We start from the raw sequence: 10,503 nt of genomic DNA on the forward strand, positions 1-10,503 counted from the left end.
GTGATACAATTTGGTGGGTAAATAAATTAAATACATATTTCTTTAAAACATAACTTATTCATATTTATACAATCAGGTGAGTGTATGCATAATAGCTATAAATCATGAATGGCTGACAGCTATTACAACATAATTAGTGACATCAGTTGAGCCTGTTAAAGTGCTGAGTCTGTTCTCGACTCTGGTGCCGTCATGTTCTCCCGCTGTTGACGCTGGCGAGAACGGGCAGGCTGATGTCATGCCACTTGTTGGGCATCCGCAACACTGGTTGCCATGGCGACCCTGGGGAAGAGGGGGTTAACAGAGAATACCAGGTCAGTGACATCACCGCTCCTTCCTCAAGACATTTTTTTTTTTTTCATAACGCTGTGAAACCGGAGACTGAGCACGTCTTTCACACGCTGCTTAAGACAGAGACAAGAAAGGCTTTATTGTACAGAAGGAAACGTTGAAGAGACTCTCTCTGCCCTGGATACCTCGCTCTTAAATAAGTCCAACCACTTCCTCTGACAGGCGCGCCTCTAAATCTCATCTGTGAGAAACACAACTCCCATCTCCTGCACTAACTTCATTTGCATGGATGTCGAACCGCCTGACTGAGAGAGAGCCTCACTTTGAAAATTGAATTTGAGGGGTGCTTTGAATGTAACAGAGTGACCTCTATTCCACTAAAACCAAATCTATTACTTAAGATGTGGAAAGGGAAGTGAGCACTCTCCCTACCCAGGTCCATTCGAGCTGCACCCAGGAGCCTGTCTGAGGGGCTGGGGGGGGTTTGGCCCCACAGGTCCAGGGTGAGAGAGCTGTCCTGGAGCTCGGAGGCCGACAGGCTGTCAAACAGCAGCTGGTGGGACGCCTCGCAGCCCGGTTTCCCCCTCAGCACGGGCGTCATCTGGACGAGCTCTCTGCCTCCCCTTAGAGTCAGACACCTGCAACACACACACAAAAGCTGTGTAAACACACCCTCACACCTATTAAATACTCACACTCATTCATAATGCATTCATAAACACACACCAGAACACACATAACACACCTCGCAGGCCCGGCGGACAGACGCACACACGATCACAATGATGTATATTTACCCTTTGACGTAGGTGTTCTGACTAGTGTTTGCTTTAATGGGAAGGTGTTTGGCACTTTTGATAAGGACAGTTAGTCGATCATTGCCCTGTGGCCCGGTGTTAACCCCTGCAAGGAGCAAGACAACATGATGTCACAGCATTGTCCAAAAGAGAAGCTCTTCTGACCCCTAGTGCTGCAATAAAAGGAATCAACAGCTGCTGAATAGTGGTTTTATCATTTATTATGTTGGCTTTTATTGTTATCTTAATGTCTGTAAAGGCCTTCATAACATACACTTTTTCCAATTGTTATTGAACATTACAGTTCATTAAGAAGCACATTATAATTACATCATAACTGCATCAGAAAATGTCATAATAGACTATAATGCATCATGAATGTGCATTATGATGTGTTTACAACACATCATAAGTCTCATAAGCACATTAGAATGACATCATAGTGGTGTCAGAAAATGTCATAATATACTATAGTGCATTAGAATCTGAGGCTGTTTTAGGTAATGTACTGTATTTATCTCTGGGAACTATGTATTTATTTTGTTTATAAGACATTGAATGTATTATGAGCTGTGGAATTCTTATTAGTGTGTCACAATATCTTATAAGTAATAAATGATGTCGTCAATTTTTCTGAGTTTCTGAAAAGTTGACATTTTGGAGATACAAGGTTTTCACTGGACAACAGCGATAAATATGTACTGTTATCATGTATAGAAAGCAGTAACTCACCATGGGTTTGAGAGACGGAGGACGTCTCACATTTTGAGCTGAGCTTGATCCTGACCAGCATCTCTCCTCTCTCCTGCTCCACTGCTCCTCCTTCTGGACTCTCAGGCCGCTGACAGACAGAAACACAAGACAGAAAAAGTGAAACCCAACTTCTAAACAAAACATTCCCTCAGACAACAGCGCTTCAAACGCTTTCCCCCCCGCATCCCTGATATCAAAGACTGCCATCTGAACCTTCCCGTGCCCTTCTCTGTACCTTGGGACACAGCGGGTACCAGTTGAACGCCCTTTCCTCGAACCTCCAGCCGTCCAGCGGGATGAGGACCTCCCCGAGGAACACCTTTCTCTTCAGGGTGCCTGAATGCCACACGGAGGCCTGCAGGGTCCTCCCGTACAGCAGGTTGCGCTCTACGTGATACTGTCAAAACCAAGAGAATCGAATTGAATGTGTCCTTAACGATGCAACACACCTTTGAAGTCGAGCCTTTGCAAAAATTCATTTTTCTCCTTACTTTTAAGACTTCATCGTAAACCGGATCGGTGGTGTTTCTCTTCACCGTCGTCTTCAGCTTGCCGCTCTGCGTCTTCTCCGGCAGCAGGTAGATCTTAACGTACCTACAAAAAGGAGACAACGTGTGTCACATTGCTGAGGTTTTGATAGAGAGGGCTCTATAATGAGATAATACAGTGCAGGGTGTCGTGCTCACGGGTGACACTTCCTCCTCTTGGTGTCTCCGTAGCTGAGGTTTCTGCAGGCGCTGACTGTGATCTGCAGGCAGGAGGTGTTGGTATTGTAGGCCAAGGCCAGCTCCAGCTCCCCGGTCACACTGCTGCTCTCAAACAGGCTGCAGTCTGTACTGATGCTGCTGCAGCTGCCCTGGAGGAACAGCGTGCAAAGCCATCGCACGCGATAAGAACCAGGCCGAAAATGTTTTTGTACGTGAGACATGATCCTTCACTCTGCTATCTGGTATTTCATCAGTACAGGATGCTGCTTCTGCACTCGCTTGTGGATTTTTTTTTTTTTTTTGCACGTTTATCATGTTATCAGATTCTTCTACTCACTCTCTTTCCTCCGGAGCACTCGGAGCTGAAGGAAGCCTCCTCCTCCGCCCCGGTGGAGGAGCCCTCCTGGTCGCTGTCCTTGCTTTTCTTGAACAGGTTGGGAAGACTGGGGCCTTTGGTGAGCTGAGGGGAAAAGAGCGGGCCCCAGTTAGGATAAAATTCTAGCTTAAAATAAGTTGTTTTTACTGATTTTACAGCTTTCCAAACTCACTTTTCAGCCCAAACTCTATTTTGGAATAACAATCAGCGGAGACCTGTCAGTGTTGTTGCAATTCCTACTGGTTGCCAATAGAGGTTGATTGAAGTCATAGATTATTTAATGCACCTTTAAGTAAAACTTAAAAATTCAGCTTAACCTTAAACTCAGCTAAGTAATAGTACGTCTTGTTCTACCTCATCCCAGCATAACCTCATTGACATTACATGTTATTTACTCAATGGTGGAGAACAATGGTATGAGTCATTTCAGTTCAGAAGGGTAAAAAGCTTTGTTCTCAAGCCAAATGGCAAAGCAGTTATTATTAAAGCATGACACTACTTTGCATGGTGATATATCACCAGAGAGATAAAATGTTGGACCTCTGTTCTATTTAGTTAGCTTACTTGTCTGTATTGTGAAAATGTGACTTGATTGTTTATGTCATTTACAGGCCACCGTACCTCAAGGGGACAGGAGGAGTCGGGGCTGGGCCAGAGACTTGTCAATGTTGTTGCATTTCCTACTGGTCACCAGTAGAGGCCCATAAAGGTTATAGATGACTTAATGCCCTCTTTAAAGGCCTGATCCAGTGACCTCACCACCCCATTTGAATTTTGAAGCCTCTCAGAAAACAGTCCATCCCAAGTGATGTGTGATTGTCTCAACCAGTCAGGATCCCAGTCCAAATTAAGTTTAGTTGCAATTGGAAGGAGTCAACAAGGCTTGTTGACTATTGGAGGGGGACCTTTTCTTTTTTCTTTTCTTTTTGCATCTCATGTTGAAATTACTTTTCCTTCACTTGTGCTGACACCTCTAGGGCCTCATTGCTCTGAGAGTTAGGTGACTTTTTTGGCATAATGGGATGTATGATGTGTGGAGTGAGATTCACTTACTTTGGTAGATTTGCTGATGTCAGTGTCAGACAGGCTCTTGTGGCCTAATCCTCTGTCGTCGACTCTCAGCAGCGCCTGGTCTCCTCGCACATCATTCTGAGATGTGGAAATCTCTGCATTTACAAAAGAGCAGTCAATACTTATTGCTTCAAATCTCCAAAAAGGGAATTAAGAACAACCTCATGTTCAAACAGACACATTTTTGAAAATATACAAAGGTTTTGAATGGGTTTCACGGTTCTTAGAGTGTGTGCCCATAATGTTATGCAACTGCTGATGATGTACGTGTAAATTTTATCATATTTCTTGGGCGAAAATTTCCCTTGCGGTTTTTATTGCGCACAAGTTCAGCTTATCAAAAGTAAGACAGCAGATGCGGTCCTGATAACATCCAGAGGAAATGTGTGTGTGTGTGTGTGTGTGTGTGTGTGTGTGTGTGAATGTTAAGCCATCTGATTTCTGAAGATGCACTTTGTCAATCCTCGATGTGTGTACTTTAGAGTTGCTTCGTAACTTAGATTTACCGATAAATGTTGACCATGTACCTGAAGTGAATACTTCTTTAATGATACATCAAACTTACTTTTAATGTGACTGGTGAAGGAAACCACTAGATCCTCCATAGACTTGGTAAAAGGTTTTGAGTTTCTTAAATCCTGCAAATCAAAACATCACAATATTGGCATTCAATCCACATTGTTATTGTGAAAGAAATGGTGGAAATATATTGATAATGTTTACTTTACCCAAGATCTGTTCAACAATGATCCATCAAAATGAGGTGGAGGAGTGGGCGGCACAACTGAAATATAACTGTGAAAAATATAGAAAAAAACATGTTACTCATGGCATTTTCTCACTTATTGAATCGGCCACAAGCATCCAAAAGGCAACATGATAAAAAGATTCATCATACCTCAGCACATTGTAGGACTTTAACAGTTTCTCTCCAACAGTCTCATGTCTGTCTGTAAAGCAGAAATATATTATTAATGACACATTTACTGAATCAGGACAAATCATATAATCTCAGGTATTCTCTAAACTTTCTGAAAGTCATTATATTATCATTATATATTATATATTATATACAGTCATCTGATGCCTCAGGTTAAAAGCCATAAAAGTATTTAAAAATTCTTTTTGACCCAAGTCTGCAAGACACACGATTAAATATTACTGCTCCTCTTAGGACAATGGTAATGGTAATACTGTATAATTCAACTCAAAACACCATATTTTCACAGCGAACGACTGGAAAAACACAACTGGGATCATGCATTCTTTATCGATTAATGTAGTTAAACTGGTAGATATCTAGGCTATACTGTATGAATAATGAATAACAGTGAATGCACAGAAAAATACATTTCCGATTGTGCGTTCATGCAGTCAGAGTGTTGTAAACAAACCTGAGGTGACTGGAAATTTCTTTTCCTTTTCCTCCAGGAACCATTCTCCAGACTGGATCTTGACTTCCCTGTGAAGAGGAGAAGCTGGAAAATAAATAAGACAGTACAGGACAGTAATCATAGTTTTTGTGTAGAAGAAACTAAGTCATTAAACCATTCACTGATGATTTAGTGTTCCAAACCTAATATCTGCAGTTTGTAGATAGTACTCTAGTTACTGTACCTGAGTAGATTTTTTTTTTTTTTTTCCTTTTGACCTCAACTTTTTCTTCAACTTGAGTTTTATCTTACAGATACTTTTACTTTTATACATGAGAGGAGTATCGACAATCACATCTGTCATATACAGTAAAAAAAGAGTCTTTCTGAACATTCCATGATTGATACCAGCTTTGTGAATATTATTAAAACAGGATCCATTTTGGTGGGAGAGTTTTGGAACATGCACAAAATCTTAATGAGTAAAGTACCACAGCACTCTTGTCACTTGAGTAACTCCAACTAGACTAAGTTTGGTGCTCTTACTCTGACTTGAATAAAAAATTAAAGGGGCATTAACCTTTATCGAGCTCTATTGGCCACCAGTAGGAATTGCAACAACATTGATAGAACTTACTTGCCTACACAACCCCAAGAGACAGCTAATTAGAGCAGAATCCAACAGAAACGTCTAGTGAAGAGCTAATATATCATCATGCAAAACACTGGAATAACAATATGTCTTTGTCATTTGATTGTTTGGCTTCAGAACTAGGCTTGTTAGTAGTGTGGTGACCCTCGCGTCTCTTACCTGTAGGCGTGGCAGACGGTGCACTTCCACTCGCCTCCTCCCGCCCCCACGCCCACGCGGCACTTGCTGCAGATGCGGTGGCTGCAGCCTCGGCAAACGGCGCCCGAGTTCCAGAACTTGCCCAGCGGCCTCTGGCAGCGGGCGCACGTCCGCTCGCCGTACTGCCGGGCGAAGCTCTTGGCGCCTTTCCTCCGCAGCTCCTGCAGCTCGTACTTCATCCTCCTGGGGGTAAAGGGAGGGAATCACGGACACTTTTAACTGCCACTGTCAACGCACTGGTTTTCCAAAAAAAAAGCACGCTGTCCTACGCTTGTAAGGACTGAAAATTGAAAAATCAAGTGTTGTGTAATACTGAATACACTTTGTTTCATGTTCTCTTAGGGCTGGGCAATATATCGATATTATACCGATATCGTGATATGAGACTAGATATCGTCTTAGATTTTGGATATTGTAATATCGTGATATGGCATAAGTGTTGTCTTTTCCTGGTTTTAAAGGCTGCATTACAGTAAAGTGATGTCATTTTCTGAACATACCAGACTGTTCTAGCTGTTCTATTATTTGCCTTTACCCACTTAGTCATTATATCCACATTACTGATGATTATTTATCAAAAATCTCATTGTGTAAATATTTTGTGAAAGCACCAATAGTCATCCCTACAATATTGTCGCAATATCGATATCGAGGTATTTGGTCAAAAATATTGTGATATTTGATTTTGTCCGTATCGCCCAGCCCTACTTACAACTGAACATTTAGCCCACTTCGTAGAAAATACCGAGATATGATTTTGGTCCATATCGCCCAGCCCTATGTTCTCTGTCAGTGTTGGATGCAAACCTAATGCAGCTTTGACAGAAGGGATGTGGTGGCGGGTAAACCCACCTTGACATAGCTCTTTGCGATGTAGAATTCAGATTACACATAGTAAATAGTATCAAACTAATACAAGCTGTGTGCAGATGCGAAAGTATGATTGATTTCTGTTTATATTGTCATAGTTCAGCCTCCTTTTTTATTTACCACTATATCAGTCAGGTGGAATCCCCAAATATCAGTAATATCTGTATATGTAAGTAGTATTATGAAAGTGAGATGACTTACCTTATTCTCTCATCTTCAATGGTACGCAGAAGTTTGTCCCTCTGCAGAACCTCCAGCACTCTCTCTCTCTCCAGAGCCTGAAGCAAACCCAGATCCATCTCCACACAGCAGTCTCTGATCATCTCTCTCTCTCTCTCTCTGTCTCTGTCTCTCTCTCTGTCTCACCGGTCCTCTTCTCTCTCCGTTTCACCGTCTCTCTGTCTCCTCCCCTCTCGATCCCTCCTCCTCCTCCTCTCTCCCCCCCCTCGGCGGGCGCTTTACTGGACGCAGGATGCTTTCGCAGGGCTCAGATGTCCTCTTTGTAGTCCGAGTTTGTAGCTGGGGTGGAGTGAAAGTGAAAGAGTGAAGGTTAGTGTCAGATCTCCCTTCTCCGCAGAGCCTGTGTCCACGTCACAGCCAGATATAGACCGCTCTGTCACCGTTTCTGCTTGGATGACTAAACCACCACCCCACCCCCCAACTCTCATAGTGATACTGGGGGGGAATGCACACTTTAACCTGGGAGAATATCTTGTTTTCAGTGGCAGGAGAGTAACCTTAGACTCTAGAGAGAATCCAATGACCTTTGAAGCAAATACACGGTATTTACATTTGGGAAGATCCAGCCATTGTTTTGGGGTCTGCTAATCATGATTTGTTCTATACAGTCTGTACTTGCCTTCCGCCTCCTGTTACGTCAATGTCACAAGTTTTTTTTTTTTTTTCACAATTCACAGCCCCTCTCACAGCAAGCAGCCACCGCTGCAGCAGGGGCAGTGATGCTTCACTGATGGCAGAGCTGCCAAACAAACCAAATGCCAGCCCCTTTGCATTATTGATGGCTGATGTGCGTCTGTGTTCTAGTTTTTTTTTTTTTTTTCTTTTTTTTTTTTTTTCTCATTGCAGCAGGCCTTGAAGAGATCTGTTCCAAAAGGCTTTAATGTCCATTTGGGAAAGAAAAGTCATGACCTGAAGTTTCATCATTTTGTAGGCTATCTTTAAAATATAAAGGAATCTGTTCTGTAAAATGTATCAAAAACACACTTCAATTATGTACTATCCTCTAAAAAAGTAGCACAATTTGCTTTTATTCTGAGCTCGCACTCATTTTATAGAAGGGTAAGTCGTTTTTAGAATGTTAGAAACTCATTTTTTCCACTTGTCGGAGTGGACAAATGAAGCCTACAGAGTGAGGGGGGGGGGGGGGGGAGGCAGCCTGCACCGGGAGATAAGAGCTTGTCCTTGCTATTATCCAGAGCTGCCGGGAGGCCGCTGAAAACAATCAGTGTCAGTTGTAATTAGGCCCTGTGGCTCACAGAGGGAACGCCTCTATCTGTCCTCTGCTGCGTCTAAACAGATTCTCCCAGCCTGTAGAATGCAAATTGGATGAAACGAGATCAAAAAGCGAGATACTACGGGAGAGATTCAGTGACGCCAGATGGAAACTAAACCCACTGAAAATAGCAGAATGAGAGGTTTTGGTCCACTTACATGTCAAGGCATGGAGCATCTCTTCTCTCTATGGAGGATGTGTGGTTGTTCCAATGCAATTTTCATGTGTTATGATGAAGTGTTCAGCAGCCTTAACTCTACATCAGACTGATAGGAGGCTTTTACTCATTATTAGTCAGTACTGGGCAGGGATGATTACCATGTTAACCCAAATATACTCATTTCATACCTGCCTCTTACACAGAGGGCCATAATGATTCAAATGGTCCGTGGTTTCGTAACGCCTGTGAGCTAATATCCGAGAAGAGGGGGTGGGAAGCTCGGGGGTCGGCCCACCACACCAGTAACAGTATAGAATACCTGACTGGCTTATGTGGGGAGCCAAATACTGAGGCTGACTGCCGTGAGAAAGCACGACCGAGGCTCACAGGGCTCTCTGACACATTTCCCACCCAGAGAGCAGAGTTGTGCTTCCTGGAAGACCTGTGTAGTGTGTGTGTGTGTGTGTATGTGTGTGTGTGTGTGTGTGTGTGTGTGTGTGTGTGTGTGTGTGTGTCAGTTACAGCGAGCAGCCCCTGCATAGCTCATGTCAGCTCATGGCAGTGTGTCAAGAGAAGCCACACACAGCTCACCGCAAGCAAATTCCAAATAAAAACCCAGTGACGAGGCTCGCTGGCCCTGGTCACGCACACACACACCGCAGGCTGTGACAGAGGAACTGTGGGCCTTTTTTTTAAAGTGACCTCCTGACCCCAAAGCCTGACTGACTGAAAGGCTCATGCATTGCAAATACTGCTGTATCTCCCAAAATAATTTTAAGGAATTAAAAGGGGAAATAGCTACTTGTATGATACTGACATCCATGTATTTTTGAAATTATCCAATTCGTTTTCAAATAGTTTTCATGGGATCAAGGGTGTTAGAATTAATCTAATACACTAATAACTGTGTAAAATAGAAGAAAAACACAAAAATTGGAGTTACAAGGTGTTGAGGAAAACGTTCTGGAGTCAGAGGTTCGTCTTACTATTACTATTATATATTTGTTAAAAGGAGTCTCATGAGAGGAAGAGATGCCTGTGTGCATCTAGAAAGACCAGTCCTTTATGTGTCTTCCAAGGACGTACAGGATGTGCTGACACTAGAACAGATAAGTTAGCGCTTCCACAGACATCTCAAAGACATCCAGGAGCCACTCTGATAACAAGACCTCTGGCACAGTAAGTTATGGCACAAGGGTTACAGTGAGGTGACCGTTCATCATGAAACACTACATTCCCAGAGGGGGACCCTAGTTCAGCTGTTAGTACATGTATGTTCAATTTTCCTCCACACAAGGTTTTCACTCATGACAAGTGGTTGCACTATATTTGGTCAGCTGAGAGATGCTCCTCCTCACACTGCAGCGCTGTGTGAGAGCTCTGTATTTGCACATACCTCTGCAAAGATAACATTCACGCAGCAGCTAAGTGAAAACAACCGTAAGGACCCCGGTGTGCGTTACACATAAAATTGAATCAAGCATCAGTGATAAGCCACAAGACAAAAAAAACCCCCACAAACCTGTAGTGTTCCAAGACTTCCATTGTTCAGGCTCACTTGAAGTCTACAGATTAATCAATATTTGCTCTTTGAAATGACACAGACTGCTATGTTTAGAGTGTGACACAAGAATGCAGTACGTCACGACCCTCAATAGGAAACCTCACCTTTATATAGCGAAATCACAAATAGTTTACTCTGAATAGCAACAGTCATTTTGGACTCTCCCCTTGCCCATACA

The 10,503-nt window shown here is 43.0% G+C and overlaps 1 protein-coding gene across 2 annotated transcripts; it reads right to left on the bottom strand.

Annotated features, from left to right (window-relative positions):
- Positions 1-79: 79 nt before the first annotated feature.
- sytl3 (synaptotagmin-like 3) lies at positions 80-7,492 on the bottom strand. Of its 2 annotated transcripts, XM_071528750.1 has the most exons (15): positions 7,290-7,492; positions 6,180-6,401; positions 5,390-5,457; positions 4,894-4,945; positions 4,724-4,790; positions 4,561-4,633; positions 3,978-4,090; positions 2,886-3,008; positions 2,528-2,697; positions 2,333-2,435; positions 2,077-2,238; positions 1,821-1,929; positions 1,089-1,194; positions 724-929; positions 80-282 (listed from the first exon to the last, which is right to left on the bottom strand). In XM_071528750.1, exons 1-15 carry the CDS (start codon positions 7,409-7,411, stop codon positions 191-193), a joined length of 1,788 nt encoding a protein of 595 aa, XP_071384851.1. In that variant the 5' UTR covers positions 7,412-7,492; the 3' UTR covers positions 80-190. The 2 variants fall into 2 exon arrangements, with proteins under 2 accessions (XP_071384851.1, XP_071384852.1); XM_071528751.1 differs by lacking the exons at positions 80-282; positions 1,089-1,194 and having other exon boundaries at positions 853-929.
- Positions 7,493-10,503: the final 3,011 nt, after the last annotated feature.

Source organism: Centroberyx affinis, unplaced genomic scaffold (assembly GCF_046629955.1).
Source record: "Centroberyx affinis isolate AG114_WGS23_722 - 3 ecotype Tasmania unplaced genomic scaffold, CSIRO-AGI_Caff_v1 ptg001724l_1, whole genome shotgun sequence".
In the NCBI taxonomy this organism is placed as follows: Eukaryota; Metazoa; Chordata; class Actinopteri; order Beryciformes; family Berycidae; genus Centroberyx; species Centroberyx affinis.

Excerpts from the sequence above, each read along its gene's own strand:
- sytl3 (XM_071528750.1), bottom strand. The coding sequence starts at position 7,411 with ATGATCAGAGACTGCTGTGTGGAGATGGATCTGGGTTTGCTTCAGGCT. Across the intron at positions 4,634-4,723 it reads CATTGTTGAACAGATCTTGG|GATTTAAGAAACTCAAAACC; the intron begins GTAAAGTAAACA and ends TTTGATTTGCAG. Across the intron at positions 1,930-2,076 it reads GGTACCCGCTGTGTCCCAAG|CGGCCTGAGAGTCCAGAAGG; the intron begins GTACAGAGAAGG and ends TCTGTCTGTCAG.